Genomic DNA, 23,263 nt, shown 5'->3' with positions numbered 1-23,263 from the left:
TGAGAAGAAGGGAGTAGGGTCCAGAATGAGAGGGTCCTCAGCAACGATAAACGGATCTAGGTGGGAAAATGGGAGGATCAAAATCTAAGGGCTCGTCTGAAAATTCAGGACAATTCCTGGGAGTTCCCATTGACAGCCCTTTGGGGAGAATGTTTGAAAATTGGGATAGTAAAAGATATCGAGACAAAAACAAGAAAAAGATGGTTCAATATTGTCTCCTTTGGTCGAAACAACCTATTAAAGGTTCCTCGGTCTGGTGGCCGAAATTTGGATCTGATGAGGATTGGGTTAGACAAGCATTAAACATATATGTAAATTCGAGACCAAAGGTGAATCAAGAAGAGTCAGCATATGCATTTTGTTGGGTTCCCTGGCCAGGATCCTTAACAAAATGTTTTAAATTGAGGGTAGCGGGAGAAAAGAAGTGGGAACCTCTGGACAACCTTCCCCCTCCTTATATTCCCCCGGTGCCTACTGCGCCCGAGGAAAGCTCATTACCGGAGGGGAAAGGTGATGAATCTGATTGCCCCGAAAGGGGCCGGGAAAAAAAGAATGAATTAAGGGAGTCGGACCCTAAATTTCCACCGGTAAACCGACCCTGGACAAGATCCCAGACTGGTCCAGGACCATCAAAGTTTTCAATAAGCCTAAATCCCCTGAGGGAAGTTCCTATGGGAGGACCGGGAGGGGGAAAGGGATATGTGAATGTTCCCCTAACTAGTACAGAGGTGCGGGGATTTAAGAAAGAAATGAAAAAGTTATTGGAAGATCCTATAGGACTGGCCGAACAGCTCAACCAATTCCTGGGACCAAACACATATACGTGGGAAGAGATGCAGGCAATAATGGGAACATTATTCTCACCCCAGGAGAGGCAGATGATTCGACGGGCTGCCCTCCTCATGTGGGAATATGAACAACCTGGGGACCCCAGACCCCATGAACAAAAATATCCCTTAAATGAACCCAGGTGGGACAAACGAACACCCGAGGGATTGGCAAGTATGAGACAATATAGAGAGTGGACAATTAAAGGGATACGGGAGGCTGTGCCAAAGGGTCACAATTTCACCAAGGCATTTGGGAACCACCAGGGGAAAGACGAGTCCCCTACTGATTTTTTGGAGAGGGTGAGAAAGAATGTCCAACAGTATGCGGGCGTGGACCCTAGTACACCAATGGGTGAACAGCTTATTCGAATTGAATTTGTTTCCAAATCATGGCAGGACATTAGAAAGAAACTAGAAAAGGAGGAGGACTGGAGCGAAAAACCCCTAAGTGACCTGTTAAAAAAGGCGCAAAAAGTATATGTGCAGAGAGAAGAAGAAGATCAAAAGAGGGCGACAAAGGTTATGGTACAGACTATCCGACAGATGAATGCTGAATCCAGAGGAGAAAGAAAACAAAACCTTCCTCTAAACAATCCAAGATATCCAAGGGAGGGAAGACCCCGGAGGTTCGTTAAGTGCTATTACTGCAATGAGGAAGGACACTTTAAGAGGGAATGCCCCCGATACAAGAGGGAATTGCGTGCCCTCGAACTTATGGAAGAAGATTAGGGGTGTCAGGGGTTCCAAATGTTAGGGACCAAGTATAAGAGGGAACCCCTGGTAAAACTAAAAATTGGTCCCAAGGGAGAAGAGGTGGTGTTTATGGTGGACACAGGAGCGGAACGAAGTAGTGTAATAACTGTGCCAATCGGAACTGAGCCTGTAAAAAGTAATTTGACAATTTCTGGGATAGAAGGGGCTCCCAGAATGGTATCAATAATTCCCCAAGTAACAGTGAAACTGGAAGAAAGAGAAGGGGTACAAGACCTCTTGTTATTACCGTCGGCTGGATTTAACCTCCTAGGAAGGGACTTACAGGCTCTCCTAGGTTTGGGTGCTCTCCCTGTGGACGGAGAAGTGCGAGTCCACCTCTGCGCTTTAAAGGAAGAGGATGAACGGCAGATTGACGAGAGAGTCTGGTATAAGGAGGGAAATCGAGGAGGTCTGGACATCCCACCTTTACATGTCACATTAATACCAGGTCATCAGCCGGTAAGGAAACGTCAGTATCCTATTTCTTTGGAAGGGAGAAAAGGGCTACAGCCGGTAATTGAGACTTTAATACGAGAGGGACTATTAGAAGAATGCATGTCACCTTATAACACCCCTATACTCCCAGTGAAAAAGTCAGATGGATCCTATCGCCTAGTTCAGGATCTAAGAAGTTTGAATGCTATTGTTCAGACCCGCCACCCAGTGGTGCCTAATCCCTATACTATTATGAGTTGAATTCCCCCAGACCATGAGTGGTTTAGTGTTATCGACTTAAAGGATGCCTTCTGGACGTGTCCATTAGAAGAGGAAAGTAGAGATATGTTTGCGTTTGAATGGGAAAATCCATGGACAGGTAGACGGAGACAGTTTCGGTGGACTGTATTGCCCCAAGGGTTCACTGAATCTCCGAACCTGTTTGGACAAATGCTAGAACAAATCCTGGTGGACTATCCACAATCTGATGATTCCCAACTAATGCAGTATGTGGACGATTTACTATTATCAGGACCCAAGGAACAAGAAATGAGGGGAGATACAATTAGACTCTTGAATTATCTGGGGAAAAAGGGTCTACGGGTGTCCAGGAACAAGTTACAGTTTGTTGAGAGAACTGTGGTATATCTGGGACACCAGATAAGTAAAGGACAGAAACAGATTACCCCTGAACGGATTGCGGGAATCACTAGAATGCCGTTACCCCGTAATAAGAAGGAAATAAGACAATTCCTGGGACTCTTAGGTTACTGTAGGTTATGGATAGAGGACTACTCAGCTTTGGTGAAGTTTATGTATGAAAAACTGACAAATGAAAATGAATATCCATTGAAATGGACCCAGGAGGAGGAGGGATGGTTCGAGGACTTGAAGCATCGCCTGACACGAGCCCCAGTACTCACTCTGCCCTCTTTAAAACAGCCCTTCCAGCTATTTGTCACTCATAACCAAGGAACAGCTGTGGGAGTTTTAACACAGGAAAAAGGCGGTCAGCGACACCCAGTGGCTTTCCTTTCCAAAATGATGGACCCAGTGTCTCGCAGATGGCCGACGTGTATCTAGGGAGTAGCGGCTGCTGCTCTGTTGGTAGAGGAAGCACGTAAACTTACTTTTGGAGGAAAGATGACTGTGTACACCTCCCATTCTGTGAGTGTTTTATTAACACAAACTGCCCATCGATGGCTGACTGATTCTCGCATATTAAAGTATGAAACTAATTGCCTACCCCTGTCTAATAGCAGTATTCAGTTTTGGAATTGTACCAGTTCCACCATCACAGGACCATACCAATCAAACCCCGTTCTTAAAAGAGTTTGGGAAAGGGGGTATGGAGTATCCCCAAATGGATTATTCTGGGTATGTGGTAATAAAGCTTATACTCGTCTTCCCTCACAGTGGAGTGGAACTTGTTTCCTAGGAATAATCCGCCCAGAATTTTTCCTCCTACCCCACAATCACGGTCATAAATTAGGCGTGAAGGTTTTTGATACATTACACCGTCAGCCCCGTTCTAGCACGGTACATTTGGGACAATGGGGAGATGATTGGCCTCCAGAACGCATAATTCAATATTATGGTCCCGCTACATGGGCTCAAGATGGATCCTGGGGTTATCGTACTCCTATTTATATGTTAAATCGCATAATTCGCTTACAAGCAGTCCTTGAAATTGTTACAAATCAAACAGCTCTAGCCCTGCAATTACTTGCATCCCAGCAAGGTCAAATGCGCTCTGCTATATATCAGAACCGTCTGGCCCTAGACTATCTCCTAGCCACGGAAGGAGGTGTATGTGGAAAGCTTAATTTGACTAACTGCTGCTTACAGATTGATGATAATGGCCAAGCCATTCGAAAAATCGCTGATAATATTCGTACTTTGTCCCATGTACCGGTTCAAACCTGGCATCCTTTTACACAATTAAATTGGATGGACAAATGGTTTGGGGGAACCTGGTGGCGTACCTTCTTGTGGGTCATCGGAGGTATTTTATTCCTCCTACTTATTTTGCCCTGTATCATTCCCTGTCTACGCAGCCTGGTGATTTCCATGGTCCAACAGGCTATGCAACCAGGGGGACTGGGAGACCCTGTTAGAATTTTACTTCAGCACGAGATTAATGTATCATAAAACGTTTCTCTTCCCCAGGTTAAAATCCCCATTCATATCTATATATATATTACACACATTTTAAAGAGAGAAAGGGGTGGATTGTTATATAGAAAATTTAGGTTAAAATGACTTAAGTTAAAATGTGATGATTAATCATAAACAGGGAAGCCAGAACGGACAGGGAGCTTACTAGCAGCCAAGGACAAAAGGTTCTGCTGAATATGTTTTTTTAAACCTATCTTTTCATGGTCATAGTGAGAGACATGCAGGAGACAAAAGATTGATAAGAAGGGTGAGAAACAGAATTTAGTGTATGTAGAGTTCACAGCGTACGTAACGAACGTGATAATTAAAAATGCAGTTATACTTAGAATGCTTTTGCAATACTAACCAATTAAAACAGTATTAATAAGAAGGGGAAGGGCAAACCATAAGGGTATAAAAATCAATGCACTGTATGTATCGGGGCTTAACTGGTGAGAAACCAGTTGAGTCCAACTCTGCAGACTTGTAAATAAAGCTTGTCGTGTCATCAGTTTTAAAGAGACTCATGTGTAAGAAGTTTTATTTCTGACACTCTCAACATTGTCTCTCTGGTTTTGATGGAGCCAGATGTTCAAAGCTTGACACATCCATTCATCCTCGGATCCGAACTTTGGCCAGTACACGGAGCTCCCTTTAACCGGGCATTTAACCCATTCAATACAAGAATACCTGACCATTGTGAGTTTGTCTTTCCCACGGGTCTTTCCCGTGCCCCACTCAGATAACATCAACCCAAGCGGGCTGTACGTAGCTATCTGGTGTTCACATCCTGAACCAGGACTCTCTTCCTTGCTACTCATTATTCCCATACTTATAAACAAGTAAAATTCCTCTTACCGAGTTCCAGTAGCAATGCCAAAGATAGCAATGCGCTTCCTCCCGTCGTTTGTTCTCAATGCCTCTTCTCGGATATCACTCGCTTCTTCCACTGACCAGCCACCCGTCGCCCGTGAGTCCAGCTGAATCAGCCGGGATGCACCTACTCTCGTCGTCGGGGTACTCTGTCAGTGGAGGGAGTGTGATCCCGGACGAGCCCCCATTTGTTAGAAATTAAAGTACCTTTAAAGAAATTGCTCGAGACAAAAATTGAGAACAAAGAACATTTATTACAACAACAATGCAAAGTTGGGTGCTTCCCCTTACCCTGGGAATACACACACATACTGGGGCTCACCCAACTTTTATACAGTCAATTTCAGTATCAGAGTGCCCTCCCCCTTACATTCTTCTGCCCCCTGGATGGGTTTGGCATAGGCAATCCTTCCTGCCTACGTGCAGTTTCAGTACACTTGGAGGACCAGGGGGTATCCTGTTGGTGTCCCTTCATGTTATTGTCCTTATTCACACCTTCCTGATTCTCGGGGCTACAATCTCTTGGTATGCGGAGTTGACTCATTCTATCTAGGGTTGGTTAGTTTCATATGTATAAATCTGTGTATGGTTAGCTAATTAGATATGTAGGACTTGGTACTTCTGTCCAGGGCTAGGAGACCTTTATCTGATCCAGACTACCTCAACTTCCTACATTCTATTGTTCCTTACCACTCCTTATCTTAGTCTTATGGTGGCTCTTGTCACAAAGACTAGAAGATTCTTATGTTAATCGTGCTGACTCTGCTTTCCTGCATCCTAACCCCCAAGCTTATCCTGTTTGTACTGGTTACAGCCATTAACTGATGAATTTTAGTTTCTTCCATGTTCATAATTTTAGATCAATTTTCCCATCTCTCACAAGGGTGAAAGGGGAACAAGTTCAAGGGAACTTCACACAGAGAACGGAGGGAAGGAGCTGCCAGCTGAAGTGGTGAGTGTCCGCTCCACTTTAACACCTGGATGGGTCCATGGGCGGGAGAGGAATGGAGACTGGGTGCAGGGACGAGGCAAAAGGAATCGTTCAGCACACGCTAGAAGGGCCGAAGGGACCTGTTTCTGTGCTGAAATGCTCGGGGTGACTAACATTAACTTAATGTTTGCTCTATGAATGGCACCTGTTGGACCAGCTGAGTTTCTGCAGCACTTTACTTTAAACCCTGTGTCCGCAGACCTGCATGACCCATGACCCCCGACCTCTTGCCCCCTGAAACTATTAACCCTTTCCTCGGCTGCTGCCTGCCTCGATCAAGCTCCTCTCTCGTTTGACGGTGCGCCGGCGCAGGCGCAGGCGGGGCTTCGGGCCGGCGCAGGCGCAAGTGGGGCTTCGGGCCGGCGCAGGCGCAGGCGGGGCTTCGGGCCGGCGCAGGCGCAGGCGGGGCTTCGGGCCGGCGCAGGCGCAAGTGGGGCTTCGGGCCGGCGCAGGCGCAAGTGGGGGCTTCGGGCCGGCGCAGGCGCACTTCGCCCGGGTGGTCGCGTCAGGATGCGTGAGTGATGGAGGAGGGCTTGCAAGATGAACATGGCGGGGTTGGAAGGCGAGAGGGAGACTTGGGCCGTGAGTGGGACCCATTGCCTGTGAGCCCTTGCCCTTCTGTGGGTGGTTGTGCAGTGAGTGCTGAGTTATGTGTCTCTGCATCGTTTTGGTCACCCTGCTGTAGAAAGGATGCAGTAAAACTGGGAAAGGTATAGACTATAAACCACCCCGGGGACGTTAGTCGGACTGGCGGGCTTGAATTACAAGGAGAGGCTTCTTTCCCGCATGTTAGGGCAAGACTAGAGGTGAGGGGTCAACCTAATCATGGAAAACCATAGATTAAGATGAATAATCACAGTGTGGACCCCCCCCCCACCACCACCACCATCGCCCCCAGTGGGTGGAAGTAAAGCTAGAAGGCTGAGGGAGAAAGAATTGAAAGGGACCTGATCACCATCCTTCCTCAAGGAGGGGGCGATGGGTCCATCCATTAAGGTGCCAGAGAGAATTAGGACATTTCATCACTACTTGGGCGTGGGTGGGAATGGGTTTGGTAACATGGGGCAAATGCTGAAAGGCCTGGGCGCAGCAGATGTGGGAAGGTGGCTTCCTGTGGTTGGGGAGGGCAGGCAACTTCAGGGTGGCGATTTCAAACCGAGATGAGGAGAGGAGAAATTTCCTTGGTCGCGAGACTGGAACTCGTTGCCGTGGGCGGCTGTTGATGAGTGTATTTGATTAGTCATCAGGGCATCAAGTGTTACAGAGAGAAGGCTGGGGTGTGGGGCTGAGTGGGAGGATGGAATGGCAGAGCCGACTTGATGGGCTGATTGGCCTACTTCTCCTCCCATATCTTGTGAAATGGGCAATTTGGTTGGACCAAAGGGTCGGTTTCTGTGTCACCAAGACTGCTCACTTCTGTGGGTCTGGCTATCAGTATGCAGGTTCATGTTAGTGCTACATGCCTCGTTCATGTTTCTTATTCTGCAAATTTGATGGTGCTTGGATCCCTGTATTTGTATGTTAATAAGTCTCTACTGTTGAATTTAAGAGCAGAGAATTTCTGTTGCAACTCTACCGGTGAGGTACTTCAAAGTACCTGGAGTTCTGGGCACATTGATAAAAGAGAGGCTGGCTTTGGAGGTGGGGTGTAGGGGACATTCACCAAGTTGAATCTGGAGATGAGGGGGTGAATGAGTTACGCAGGACTACACCTGCTGGAATTCAAAACAATGGGAGGGGATCTGGGAGAAACACATGAAATTATGAAAGATGTAATTTTGTTGTCATAGATATAAGTGACATGTACATGTCTTAGTCCTGCTTGTTCCACCAAACAAGTACATGATGGGGTGAAAAAAAACCATCTCAAGTTGTATACGTTAAATTGTTGGATGGCAAAGAATAAATATAAAAGACAGTAAAGCAATCTCAGAATTTTTTTAGGAGATTACCAGGAAAGTTGATGAAGGAAAAGCTGTGGATGTTGTCTACGTGGACTTGTTTGCCTGGGTTTTCTCTGCGGGCTCTGGTTTCCTCAAAACGTACCGGTGGGGGTGGGGGTTGGTTAATGGGGTGTAAATTGGGTGACATTAGATGTGGGCTGAAATGGCCTGTTACTGTGCTGTATGTCTACATTTAAAAAAAATATTTAAATTTAATAAGGCCTTTGACAAGGACCTACATGGGAGGTTATTCAGAAAGGTTCAGATGCTGGGTATTCATGCTGAAGTAATGAACTGGATTCGACAATGGCTGGATGGGAGAAGCCAGAGAGTAGTAGTGGATGACTGCTTCTCAGACTGGAGGCCTGTGACTCGTTGTTCCCTCAAGGATCTGTGCTGGGTCTATTGTTGTTTGTTATCTATATCAAAGTTTTAAATGATAATGTGGTAATTTGTATCAGAAAGTTTACAGACGACACTAAGATTGAAGGCATTGTGGACAGTGAAGAAGGTTTTCAAAGCTTGCAGCGGATCTAGACCAGATGGAAAAATGGGCTGAAAAATGGCAGATGGAATTTAATGCAGATAAGTGTGAAGTGTTGCTGTGATAGGCGTGATCTGTAAAGGTACAGAAAGTACAACCAAACCACACGGTGGACCGCACTCGGTGGACCGCACTCGGTGGACCGCACTCGGTGGACCGCACTCGGTGGACCGCACTCGGTGGACCGCACTCGGTGGACCGCACTCGGTGGACCGCACTCGGTGGACCGCACTCGGTGGACCGCACTCGGTGGACCGCACTCGGTGGACCGCACTCGGTGGACCGCACTCGGTGGACCGCACTCGGTGGACCGCACTCGGTGGACCGCACTCGGTGGACCGCACTCGGTGGACCGCACTCGGTGGACCGCACTCGGTGGACCGCACTCGGTGGACCGCACTCGGTGGACCGCACTCGGTGGACCGCACTCGGTGGACCGCACTCGGTGGACCGCACTCGGTGGACCGCACACAAAATTTTTTCACACTAGCAGGAATGAGCAGTATTTAGTGGTGGGTAGACAAGGTCACCTCACTAATACTGGTGAATCTCATTCAAAGAATTCAGTCAGAAGCTACAAAATTTAAGGCATTTTCCTGCATACAAATTTAATAACATTTCTTTGAACTCATTAGGCCCTTTCAAGCTGCTGTGAGAAATAGCATTAGCTAGGCAATTTGCCCGATTAGCACCCCACTAACATGGCAGCTTGAAATGGTCTGACCCAGTCAGTGTGGTGCAAATCCAACAGGGAGGGTCCCTGACCTACCTCAGAGGTAGGTCAGAGAACCCAGTTAAACTTACCCAGAATGTGTCCACTGGTGGGTTGAACAGCAAAATGGCCGACCCGCTTACTCTAGTGACGTCAACGCTTGCATCACAGGGAAACCCCTGGGTGAAGTGCCTGCAGTGATTGGGTGGGGGGGGGTGAAGAGAGGGATTGCTGCCACGGGGTCCAGGTGGAGAGATAGGGGGATAGAGAGGTTGCTGGCACTGTGGAGAGGGGAGATGGGTTACTGCCGCGCCGGGGTGGGGAAGGGGTGGAGGGGGAAGAGAGGGGTTGCTGCCGTGGAGGGGGGAGAGGAGAGGGCCGCTGCTGCGGTGGGGAGGGTGGGTAGGAGAGGGGTCGCTGCCGTGGGGGGGGAGGGGTCGACTGACGGCCAGTGAGGAGGGGGGAGATTGACGGGGATTGGGGGAGACTTACCGATAGTTCCTTTGACTGCGTGCTGCAGCTTAAAAGTGCCTATTGTAACAAGCTAATGTTTTACATCTTCCATATCTTCTTTCTAGAGACAGGAAAATGGTTTACTATTCACTCATATATTCTCATAATTAAGAGATATCCTTTTATACAGAAATTAACAGAAGTCTGGAAGGGTTGTTCCCAGTACACATCGACATCTGTTCTCTGCCTGCCTGATTTCTGGTCTTTGATGACTAGTTATTAAATGACTAATTTCACACTAATCTTTAGTCATTAAAGTTAATGATGGTGGGTGAAACTTCTGAGCAGACTGGGCTGATGCCATTAGCGTTAGTATACCCTTTGATAATTCACATCACATCTGACAGGTGGTAGACTGCGGTTAGGCAGGAAGCAAATTTATGAATGGGAGCCTGTTTGAAACGTAGTTGTGTTAAAGACATTATGTATTTTATTACTCAGATGTCTGGAATTCAGCCTAAAACTTGTATCATTTCCAGCCTGTCTTTATTTGTCGGCCACTTCGTGTCAGGCCTCCATCTGGAGGCCGGCTACAAGAGTGCATTTAAAACTTAATACTTGCCTTGCCGACAGCAGCACTAAAAGGTTGCTCTGGCATCCCATTCATATTGAGAGGCACCTCATAGTGCCCTCCAGAGCCGATGGAGGTGGGGCAACTGGTGCTGTAGCGCCACCCGTCATAAATACATGGCAGAGCAATGGCTGTCTTCCTTACCCATGATCCCCACGCAGCTGGAACTGTTCTGGGAACTACAGAGAGCAACCCTGAAGACTGAAGCGGCCCTGTGAGGTTGTCACAGCCAGCACCGGCCCCCACCGCTGCCCCGCCAGCCTCCCCTGCCTTAAGGGGGTCTTGAAGGGAGAGGGGTGGGTGGGGTGATGGTTTGCAGGCTGACGGCATCACCAGCTCACCCCTAAGCAGCCGCTTTCAGCCGCTGTGCATTCAGGTCAGGCAGCAGAGCGCAGGGCTCTGCTGATCATCCTTCTCGAGAAGGGTTGGAATCGGTGCCTTAGAGCCAGCCACTGTGCATTCAGAAAAGTACATTTTTAGGTGTAAGGGCCAAGAACATCTGCCTTTACAGCAGCCTTTCCCTGCTTGAAAGAGCCTTGTGTTACTGAGTAGCCTCTATGCTGGATTTCTTACAATCGATATTTGTAGCTCTCCTATAAACGCAAACTTATTAATTGCATTTTGGAAGGGCAAACCAAGAAAGGACATACACAGTAAATGCTAGGGCTCTGAGGAGTGCAGCAGAACAGGGGGACTTGTGAATACAGATATATAATTTCCTGAAAGTGGCATCACAGGTGGATAGGGTTGAAGGCATATTGGCCTTCATAAATCAAAGTATTGCATAGGAGTTGGGATGTTATGGTAAAGTTGCATAAGACATTGGTGAGGCCAAATTTGGAGTATTGTGTACAATATTGGTTACCTAACTACAGGAACTATATCAATAAGACAGAAAGAGTGCAGAGAGGATTTACTAGGATGTTACCCAGACTTCAGGAAATGAGTTACAGGAAAATGTTAAACAGGTTAGGACTTTATTCCCTGGAGAAAGAAGGTAGATTTGACAGAGTATTTAAAATTATGAGGGGGATAGACAGTAAATGTGGATTGGCTTTTTCCACTGAGGGTAAGTAAAATACAGAGGACATGCGTTAAGAGTGAAAGGAGAAAAGTTTAGGGAAAACGTGAGGGGAAACTTCTTCACACAGAGAGTGGTGATGGGGTGTGGAACGAGCTGCCAGATGAGGTGGTGAATGCAGGCTCAATTTTAACATTTTAGAAGAATTTGGACAAGTACATGGATGGGAGAAGTATGGAGAGCTAAGGACAGGGAGCACGTAAGTGGAACTAGGCAACAAAAAAAAATGGTTCAGCACAGACTAGAAGGGCCAAAGGGGCCTGTTTCTGTGCTCTAGTGTTCTATGATTCTATTTAAAAAAAAAAGTTGTGTTTTAATAGTGCTGACAATACTTTTTGTGGTGTCAGGGTATGATTAGGTTAGTAAGATAGACCTTCAAAAGCCTGATACCTGTTGCAAAAAAAAAATTCTTGAACCTCAGAGTGATGGATTTCAGGCTCCTCTACCACCTTCTCAAAGGTAGCAGTGAGAAGAGGTTGCAACCAGGGTGATGGGGTCCTTTATTGATGTTGGTTGCTGTCTTGAGGCAGGGCCTCCCATTGATGTCTTCAGTGGATGGGAGGGCAGGGACTTGGTACCTTCTGCAGCCCTCTGCTTTCCTGGAACCTTGAATTACCAAACCAGGCTGCGATGCAGTCAGTCAGTGTAGTTTCCACAGTTTTCCCGTAAAAGTTTGATAGAATATTCTACGACATGCTGAATTCCTGAGAAAGCAGAGGTGTTGGTGTGCCTTCTTCACCTTTTCTTGCTTTGGATTTCTCCCCCAGGCCACATTGTCTGAATTTCTGAGATTTCCTGCTTCTAGCTTATTCTGATTAATCCATGAAGAAGGGCTCAAGCCCAAATAGTTGGCAATTTATCTTTGTCTTCTACGGACGCTGAAAAGGCTGGCTGAGTTCCTCCAGCATTTCCGTGTGTTTTTACTACCGTCTCAATTGCCTCTGCACTGACTGCAGCAGAGGTTTTTCAAGATATGGGATTCCAGGAATTTGAAGATACTCATCCTCTACATTTCTGTCCCGTCAATGTGGACGTGCCTCCACTTCCGAAAAGCAACAATAATTTCTTTGGTTTTGTTGGCACTTAGAGCAAGATTGATGTTCTGGCGCAACCACTCTGGATTCTCAATCTCCATTTCATCCTGGGTTCTGATTCATCATTTCCCATTATTTAACAAGTAACAGTCATCACCAAATTTAGAGATTGTATTGGAGCCAAATTATGATTCATGATTGCATTTGTGAGTGTATAGGAAAGCACGCCGTCTTGAGATGCTTTCAGGGGAGTTCATTGACACAGCTGCCAAGATCTTAGCAGAGCAGGCTCAGCAAGCCAGATGGCCTACTCCCACCCTTGCTCCATTTCTCTTGGTGTGCATGTGGATCAGTGTCAACAAGTTCACTTCCAACTATATTAGAGTGTGTCTCCTTACAAAAGAATCCACCCAAGGGGTTGAATAGAATCTATTATCTGTCAGTATGCACGATTTAAAATTGTTAAAACCATGGCCAAATGTTTTTGAAAAACGAAAAGCTGTCAACTCCCGGTAGGCACTCTAGTCATGGGAAAGGCTGGCTGATATTTTGGGTTAAAACCTGTGACTTCACTCCTCCAGTTGCCTTTTACTGCATGAAGATTTGAATACAAGTTTAGAGATGTACTGTTGCAATTACATAGAATCTTGGAGACCCCTGTGTTTGGAATATAACATGGAGGAGTTGACTCAATCTCAGGAAGAATATCATTTTGTCAGACAGAATGCACGATAGGTTTGACGTATGAGGAGAAATTCATCAGACTGGGTCTATACTCTTGTGTTTAGAAGAACGCTGATCTCACTGTACAAATTCTGAAAGGGACTTGACAGAGCAGCTGCAGCAACGATGCTTCATGTGGGTTGAAGTGTCAAGAACCGTGGGTCACATTCACAATAGAAAGCATTGGCCGTTGAGGACTAAGATGAGAAAATAGGTATTCACCCATTTGGTAATAAATCAAGAATTCTCAATCAAAGTTAGAGGTTCAGAGTCTTGGTGTGTTCAACAGAGAGATTGCTGAATGTCATGGGGTGAGTGGAGAAGAGTGGCAATGAGGTAAAGGATCACTTGTGATGGATACTGAATGACTTCCTCCACGGAATTGCTTCACCCAAAACTGCAGTGAACTGCAAAATGTTTTGAAGGCATCCCCTCCCTGCCATTGACTTCATCTACATTTCCCGCTACGACAACTGACGTCTCGTATGACTCGTGGCACCCTGGCCACATTCTCTTCGCCCTTCTCCTACGGTGACAAAAAAATTGAGTGTGAAATCACACAGCACCTGATTCTGATAATTTCAGACACCTGAATAAACTATATTTGTAAAATAATATTCCCTTTTCTCTGTTATAACCGATCTCTTTCTGTAACTTTTTTTTAATTGCTGTGTTGTGGATGGAATGGGTCGTTTGGACTGCTCTCAAATTGGACTTTCTGGACTTTGGTACACGTACAATAAGCGCGATGAACTTGAACTCATCCTTCAACGGCTTTTGTTCTCTTGCGGTTATGAAAATTCATGTAATATGCACCTGTACTGACATGCCTCGTCACAGGAAGGGTATGGAAGCTATGTAGAGGGTTCAGAGGAGATTTACCAGGATGTTGCCTGGATTGGAGAAGATGTCTTATGAGGCAAAGCTAATCTTTGGAGCAAAGAAGGATGAGAGTTGACGTAATAAAGGTGTACAATATCACGAGAGGCATCGATAGGATGGAGGATGGACATCTTGCACCTTTTTCCCCTGGTCAACAGTAGCAAGTACCAGAAGACATCTGTTTAAAGTGAGGGAAGGAAAGTTCACGGGTAAATTTTTTTTTGTTAAACAGAGCAGTAGGTATCTTGAATGCCTTGCCAGGGTTGGTGGTGGAGGCTGGTACAATCAGGACATTTATTAAAAAAACTTAGATACATGGAAGCAAGAGGGGTATGGGTGTGAGGCAAGGTTTAGATTATGAGTAGGTTTACATAGGTCAGCACAACATCATGCACAAAAGAGTGATAGGTGAATCATGTGCTGTTATATTCTTTCTTTGGCTTGGCTTCGCGGACGAAGATTTATGGAGGGGTATGTCCACGTCTGCTGCAGGCTCGTTGGTGGCTGACAAGTCCGATGCGGGACAGGCAGGCACAGTTGCAGCGGTTGCAAGGGAAAATTGGTGGGTTGGGGTTGGGTGTTGGGTTTTTCTTCCTTTGTCCTATTTGTTATATTCTATATATGTACTTAATAACAATTGCCTTTTGTTACTTTTCAGATCCTGGTTAACAGCAACTTGTTGAATTAAAGTTCATAAGCATCATGGTATTAAATGCCGTGATTTCCAAACTAGCTGGGAAACGTGTGGTCCTTGCCAGTGCTTCACCACGCAGAAGAGAAATTTTGAACAATGCAGTAAGTGACAATTTATTGTTACTCAATCCTCAAGTGTATAGCATTTCCCACTCTAAAATAGGAAAATGAAAGATAAGCTCAGTTATTCTGGCTATCTTTCCATTACACTTTTTATCCTACTGTGGGGTTTCGACCCGAAATGTCAACTTTCTCTTTCCTTTCACAGATGCTAATTTGCCCTGCTGAATTCCTAGTTCTTGACACTATCGCCACAAGGAACATCAATTTTCCCTGAGACTTCATTGAGTTGTTCACTGAAGTATACAAGGGAATTGGCCTTGGACACAGTATCCACAGGTCTTCAACAAAATCTTTGGTTGATTGAGGAAAATGGTTCTGAATCAAATAGTTATTTGAAAGTCAAGGAGACCTGGCTCAGACCCCTGAGATCTCTGAGACAGAAATGAGCTTTGCCCTTCTCTATGTTTCTGAGAGCTGAAATTACTACCTATAGCGGTCATTTCAAGGCATTGCACAAAGTTTCATTGGAAATGTGTAACATTCCTTCCCATTGGTTTCTGGGAATTCCTTCCCATGTTCACTTAAAATGGAGGAGCACTCAGGATGGCATTGGGAACTTTAAGATGATTCAAATACAGCACTGTTTACCAACTTAGTTGGCATGGACAGGTTATGCCAAAGGGTCTGTTTCATGCTATGTGACAAACTATGTAAGTTACCAATGTTCAAGAATGGAGAGCATTTTTTACCACTTTGAAAGAATGCCAACCATGTCCTCGAGTTATGCAGCACACAAACAAGCTCTTCACTTTTGCATGCTGACCAACTTGTCTACCGAAACTATTCCCATTGACCTGAGTTTTGGCTCATATACCCTCTAAACATCTCCTATCCATGTGTCTAAATGCCTTTTGAAAGTATAATTGTACCCACTACTACCATTCCTGCCAATCTCTTCCAAATATTTGCTACTACAGGTCCCTTTTAAATGTTTTCCTCTGTCCTTTAAATCTAAAGGAATACAGGATTTCATTTCTGTGCATTCCTAAAACTAAATCAGATGTTCAAGTGATGGCCAAACATTTTTTAGAAACTACCAAAGCTAAACATAAAAATTCAACCTGATACATAGTCAGTTTTAGTCCTAAAGCAATTGACTTAATGTCCCCTAGTAAAAACAGCACTGGATCAAATACTTAATACTTAACTCACTTAATACTTACTCCAAAAACAATTTAACTTGTATCCAAAAAATCTTTACTTTTGAACAAGTCCAAGTCGAATGAAAAAAGGGCCTATCTCTTGTCCACATCTAAAACACAAATCCGAAGAAATTAATTCAAATTTCTTTAATTTTTGAGGGGTTAAATATAATTGATGTAAAAAATTATATTGTACTAATCTATATCTTACATTTATAACCTTAGTCACACTATCCTTACACAAAGTTCTCCAAACATTTTCATCATTTTCATTTATCTTCCTATTTAAGTTAAGTTCCCATTTCATTCTTGATTTATGAACATTCAACCTTAGCATTTTATTTTGTAATAACTTAAACATCTCAGAAATAAACTTATTTGTTTCTTCCTTAGTAAGTAATAATTCCAAAGCAGATTGTCTAGATAATTTTAAACTATGACCTAATTTTCCCAATAAAAATGTTTTTACCTTATAGTAACAAAACAGTGTATTACTAGGAACTTGAAATTCTCCTTCATCTTATTAAAAGATATAAACTTCCCTGATTCAAAACAATCTTCAACTTTTCAATTCCTCAATTGATTCCATATCTTTAAAAATTGATTATTAACAGTAAAGGGAAAAAGTTTATTTTGATATAAGGGCATTTTCACTGAAATCTTTCCTTTTCCACTTATAGCATAATTTTATTTCATATTTCAATTAAATGTTTCAAAATTGGTGGATCCTTACCAATTGGCAATTTTGAATTCCATTTATAAATAAATTCTGACATAGACTTCTCATCAATTTTATCTAACTCTATACTCGCCCAATTGTGCAGCTTTATAATTCTGAAAATTTGGAAGTTGTAAACCACCTAAATCAAATTTCCAAGTTAATTTCTCCAAAGTTACCCTATTCATTTTCCCTTTCCATAAAAATTTCCTTAGCATTGAATTAAGATCTTTAAAATTTTTTTGAGGTACAAAACAAGGAATAGATTGGAAAAATATTAATTTTAATATAATTTACTATTAAGGTAATAGGTCATTTTTCAATGATTGAGATGAATATAATTTAGTATAATACTCTCTAAAAGAATCATTTATATCCTGTAGTTTGTAAGTAATTGTTGAATTCTTCTTGACAGCATTAATAATTCTTGATGCTTGCTCCGTTTTCAATTGCCAAGTTAATACCTTATGTGCTTGGCCTTCTAATTCTCCTAATTCATGATATTTGAATTATAATGCATTTTTTATTTATCAATTCCAACCTTTTTTCTCAGATGGGTTTTTTGTATTTTTTTCCTTCTCTAATTTATCTACTTCCTTAAGATAATTTTTCTTAATTTTAGTCAGAAAACTTATTATTTGCCCTTTAAATAAGCTTTTAATGCATCCCATGAAACCAATTTATTATCAACTGAATTAATATTTGTATCTAAAAACATCTGCATTTGACTTCTCATAAAGTCACAAAATTCTACATTTTTAAAATAATGACAAGTTAAATCTCCATCTATAAATTGAATTCTATCAGAGTTCAAACATGACATCAATAATGGTGAATGATCTGATATAATTCTAGATTTGTATTGCACATATTCAATTCTTCCTTGTAAATTAGCTGAAATTAAAAAAAAATCTATTCTAGAATTAGAATCAAACCGATGAGAATAAAATGAATAATCTCTCTCTCTCGGATTCAATTTCCTCCAAATATCCACCAAATATAAATCTTCCATTAACATCAATATTCCTTTAGACATTTTCATTAAAGATTTTGTAGATTTATCTAAAATCGGATCCAAACAGGAATTAAAATCTCCACCAATTATTCTATTTCCATTTACTTCTACCAAATTAAGAAAAGCATCTTGAATACATTTTTCATTATTCTGGTATTAGAAGCATACACATTCATAAAAATCCAAGATTCTGAATAAATTTGACAATTTACAAACACAAATCTACCAACATGATCAATAACTGTTGATTGTAATTTAAATGGAAACTTTTTATTAATTAAAATATCCACTCCTCATGCTTTAGAATTAAAAGACGAAGATATAACTTGACCAACCCATTCTCTCTTTAACTTTTTATGTTCTCTCTCAGTTAGATGAGTTTCCTGCAAAAAAGCAATATCTACTTTCATCTTATTCATATAAGGTAAAATTTACTTCCTTTTAATTGGATTATTCAGCCCATTCACATTAAATGTTACATAATTCAAGCCATGTGTTACCATAATATAATTTAGAAATTACTCAACTCTCCTCTCCACCCTGGATTGTCCCAGCTCCACAGCCAACTTTCAAAATATAACATCTCCAAAGATAGAAAGCAAGAAACCCCCAAATAATAATAAAATAAAAAAAGAAAAAGAAAACAAAATCACTGATTAAGTCAGCAGTAACTCCCTTAATTATGACGAGGTCTCGGAGAAGGAAAATGGAAAAAAAGAAGAATCCGCCTCCCCCAGACAGAATATTACAATTTAATTTCAATCAATCAAGTACGGTAAGCTTCTTCAAGGTCTCAGTAGATTTGATCATCATCAACTTCAACTTGAACCTCAGTTGATTGTCTTCCTGGTGGAATCCCTCCCTTCGATTTTTCCTGATCACCTTCCATTTGTTGAGATGGTTAACATTGTCTTCCATTCTGTTTATTATTAGGCATGAATTAGCAAATTCCAAAACTTCAGATTCATTCACAAAAAAATATGCTTGAAATTGTCCATTTAAAAACTGCTGGATATCAAAAAGCAAATCTGTATCCCTTCTTCCACAAAACTGACTTTGCTGGGTTAAATTCTTTTCTTCTTTTGACAATTTCATTACTCAAATCTGCATAGAAGAATACTCTGCTATTCTGGATTATTCTGCTTTTGTTGTTCCCTTGCTTTTTGAACTGCCATTTTCAAAATCATTTCTCTACCTTGATAATGTAAATATTTGAGTAAAATAGAGCGTGGCGGTTGTCCCGGATACTGTTTCTTTTCCTTAGAGCTGTATGTGCTCTATCAAGTTCCAAACCATTTGGGAAAATGCTCTGGTCCCAAAATTTCAGGAAGTCAATTTTGAAAAAAATACTGGGTTAGTGCCCTCAAAGTCCTCAGGCAAACCAACAATTTTTACATTATTTCTGACCTTTTAACATATCAACTTTCTGCAATAAATCTTTCTTCTGAAATTCCCACACCGTAAAAGAATTTTCTATCTTGTTAACTGTGTCTTTACATTCTCTGCCTCCATATGACATTCCTGGAAATCTTCTTTACATTTTTGAACTTTAATTTTAATTTTGTCAACAGTTTCATTACATCTGTCTTCATTACAGTCATTTCTTCTCTAATAGCTCCCAATTGAGTGATAAAATCTGCTTTCACTTCAGCAAAATTTACATCCATTTTTTTCAAAAATTTTATCAAAAATCTGTGGATCAAAAGGTTTTCAGGTAACATAATATGCACCCATTTTTCCTTACACGTGGAGGCTTTTGCTTTGTAGATCAAGGCTGAAGAGGAACCAGGATCAGAGGCTAAGTTCCTTCCATTACTGTAACTTCAGTTGTAGCCATTTTTATTTTTTTGCAGTTTATGTTCTAGATTTTTTTGTAGCCATCTTTTAAGACCTCCAGAAGAATTTTAAAGTAATTCAATCCTTTTTAATTCTGCCAGGAGGGGCGTTTAGGAATATAGGAAGTAGGAACAGGAGTCAGCCAAAAATGGCCCATCGAGCCTGCTCCGCCATTCAATAGGATCATGGCTGATCTAATTTATGACCTAACTCCACCTACCTGCCTTCTCTCCATATCCCCTAATTCCTCTATCATGTAAAAATTTATCTAACCGAATTTTAAATATGTTTAATGAGGCAGCCTCAACCACTTCCCTGGTTAGAGAATTCGAAACATTCACTACTCTCTGGGAAAAACTATTTTTCCTCATCTCTGTCCTAAATCTACTCCGCTGAATCTTGAGACTGTGTCCTCTCGTTTTAGTTTCCCCGGCCAGCTCAAAAAACCTTCCTACATCTATCCTATCAATACCCTTCATAATCCTATATGTTTCTATAAGATCTCCTCTCATTCTTCTGAATGAAAACAATCCTAGATGATTTGATCTTTCATCATAAGTCAACCCCTTCATCCCAGGGATCAACCTAGTGAACCTCCTCTGGACCGTCTCCAAAACCAGTATATCCTTCCTCAAATATGGAGACCAGAACTGGACACAGTACTCCAGGTGCGGTCTCACCAGTACCTTATACAGTTGCAACATCACCTCTCTACTCCTGAATTCAATTCCTCTAGCGATGAAGGCCCACATTCCATTTGCCTTCTTAATAACCTGCTGCACCTGCAACCTAACTTTTTGCGATTCATGCACAAGCACTCCCAAGTCCCTCTGTACAACAGCATGCTGTAGTTTTTCACCCTTTAAATAATATTCAGCTCTTTTATTTTTCTTGCCAAAGTGGATAACCTCACACTTACTAACATTGTACTCTATCTGCCAGACCTTTGCCCACTCATCCAGCTTAACTATATCCCTCTGCAGACTCTCCACATCCTCATTACAATTTGCTCTTCCACTCAATTTGGTGTCATCCGCAAATTTGGCGACACCACATTTTGTCCCCTCCTCCAAGTCATCAATGTAAATGATGAACAGTTGTGGGCCTAACACCGATCCCTGCGGCACCCCAGTTACCACTCTCTGCCAACCTGAAAAACTCCCATTCATCCCGACTCTCTGCCTCCTGTCAGACAACCAATTTTCAATCCAGTCCAAAAGACTTCCCCGGACTCCACTTTCCTGTAACTTACTGAGAAGTCTCTTGTGCGGCACCTTATCAAACGCTTTCTGGAAATCCAAATATACAACATCAACCTGTTCCCCTCTATCCACTGCACCCATTATATCCTCAAAGAATCCTAACAAGTTTGTCAAACAAGATCTTCCTTTCTAAAACCATGCTGTATCTGCCTGATTGAACCCTTACGTTCCAAAAGTTTCACTATTTCATCTTTAATGATGGCTTCAAGTATTTTTCCAACCACAGACGTCAAGCTAATTGGCCGATAATTTCCAGTCTTCTGCCTACATCCCTTCTTAAAAAGTGGCGTGACTTTTGCTGTCTTCCAGTCTGCCGGGACCTGCCCAGAATCCAAGGAATTTTGGTCTATGATCCCCAATGCATCAACTATAACTTCTGCTATTTCCTTCAGAACCCTTGGATGCATATCATCAGGACCAGGTGATTTGCCTGGCTTTAGTCCCATTAGTTTCTCCATCACTACTTCCTTTGTAACAACTATTTTATCAAGGCCTTCCCCAACATTTGCATCCTTAACTCCGCACTTGGGCATGCTGGACATGTCTTCCACCGTGAAGACTGACACAAAATATTTGTTTAATGCCTCGGCCATTTCCTCATTTTTTGCTACCAGTTTTCCTTTCTTATCCTCCAGGGGTCCGATGTTAACTCTGGCCACCCTCTTCCATTTTATATATTTATAAAATTTTTTGCTTTCTGTTTTTATATTTTGTGCCAATTTACTTTCATAATCCTTTTTCCCATTTCTTATTACCTGCTTGTAACCCCTTGTTGTCTCTTAAAGTTTTCCCAATCTTCCAGTTTCCCACTGCTCTTTGCAGCTTTGTACATCTGTGCCTTCAATTTTATATTCTCCTTTATATTTTATATTTTCCTTTGTTAACCACAGTTGATTTTCCCTCCCTTGCTGCCCTTTTTCCTGACCGGAATATATTTTTGTTGAGCATTACAAAATATTTCTTTGAAAATCTTCCACTGTTCCTCAACTGTTTCATCAATTAGCCTGTGCTCCCAGTCCACTCTGCCCAATTCCTCCCTCATCCTATGGTAGTCACCCCTGTTTAAGCATAATATATTAGTTTTAGATCTAACTATTTCCCCTTCCATCTGAATGAGAAATTCAATCATACTATGATCACTATTTCCCAGACGGTCTCTGACTATTACATCATTTACTCTACCTATCTCATTGCACAACACTAGATCCAGGAGAGCATTTTCTCTTGTGGGTTCCTTAACATGCTGCTCAAGAAAGCTATCGCGGATGCATTCTATGAAGTCCTCTTCCAGACTCCCACGACCAACTTGATTTTCCCAATCTATGTGGAAGTTAAAGTCCCCCATGACGACTGCCATATCATTATTACATGCCTCACTTATCTCTCTATTTATTTCCTGTGGCACTAAACTATTGTTATATGGTGGGCGATAGATAACACCCACCAATAATTTTTTCCCTTTGTTATTCTTTATCTCTACCCAAATGGACTCAACATTATGCTCTTTAGATCTTGTATCATTCCTCACTACTGTCTGGAGCTCATCTTTGATTAAGAGTGCAACTCCACCTCCCTTACCATCCTGTCTATCTCTTTGCACCACCTGATACCCTTGAAAGTTTAATTCTTATTTACACCTTGTAGCCATGTTTCCGTGATGGCGACCAAATCATGGGCATGGGTACCGATTTGAGCCTCAAGTTCACGAACCTTATTTCTAATACTGCGAGCATTCAGATAAAGTGCCCTTATGCTCTTTGACCTTTTAATATCTAGTGACTTCTGTAACCTTTTCTTTTGATTTTTCTGCCCACTATTTTTCTTTGTAATTTTCTTAACACTATCATTGATCCGAAAACTCACTGCACCATCTGATTTTTTACTTTCTCCTCCCAACATTACTTTTCCTGGCCATTACTTTATCTTCCCTACCCTTTTTCCTATCACTCTTTTCCACATCTTCTCCCTATGCCATCACACCATGTCCCCAGAGTTAGCATCCTTCAAATAAGGAGACCCCTCCATGATCCACTGCCTTTTTTCCGACCTGGCTGTCAAATTGAGGGTTTATTTTCCATCTCAGAAAAATTATTGGAGAAAGAATATAAATATTTAAACTCTGCCAGCACCTAGCAATAGTCGATCTTAATATTTGATTGCCATCATCTTTGCTTAAGTTAGTAACTATGTTCTCTATGCTTGGATTGGATAACACTATTTCTTCATAGGGAAGCCCTGGCTTGATTCGTTATACATGTTTCTGTAGCATGGAATTAGTGTGGGTGGTACCTCTTCTCCTGCTGTGTTACAAGACTTGGTACTTGATCAAACTGAGCCGAGAGAACCTTATTGAAGTGCTCAAGCCTGAAACATGGGTTATGTATCTTTACCTTTGCTATGTAAGGTAGTACATTGTTTGACCTGCTGAGTTT

At 42.4% G+C, this 23,263-nt stretch overlaps 1 protein-coding gene and 1 long non-coding RNA gene across 17 annotated transcripts in view; one reads left to right on the top strand and one right to left on the bottom strand.

The window, feature by feature from the left end:
- LOC138739610 (uncharacterized) overlaps positions 1-23,263 on the bottom strand; it is a 132,068-nt gene that overhangs the window by 6,412 nt on the left and 102,393 nt on the right. The window lies entirely within an intron of this gene.
- Positions 1-23,263, top strand: part of asmtl (acetylserotonin O-methyltransferase-like) — an 83,558-nt gene that overhangs the window by 23,042 nt on the left and 37,253 nt on the right. For 10 of the 16 annotated variants that reach the window (XM_069891990.1, XM_069891987.1, XM_069891982.1 and 7 more), the window contains 2 exons: positions 5,932-6,000; positions 14,701-14,837. In XM_069891990.1, coding sequence (XP_069748091.1) covers positions 14,745-14,837 — 93 coding nt within the window. In that variant the 5' untranslated portion in view covers positions 5,932-6,000; positions 14,701-14,744. The other 6 variants (XM_069891980.1, XM_069891994.1, XM_069891993.1 and 3 more) reach the window with 6 other exon arrangements.

The sequence above is a fragment of the Narcine bancroftii genome, chromosome 7, assembly GCF_036971445.1.
Source record: "Narcine bancroftii isolate sNarBan1 chromosome 7, sNarBan1.hap1, whole genome shotgun sequence".
Lineage (NCBI taxonomy): Eukaryota > Metazoa > Chordata > Chondrichthyes > Torpediniformes > Narcinidae > Narcine > Narcine bancroftii.
The sequence above is the reverse complement of the archived record's forward strand: the minus strand, read 5'-3'. Positions and strand labels throughout refer to the sequence as shown.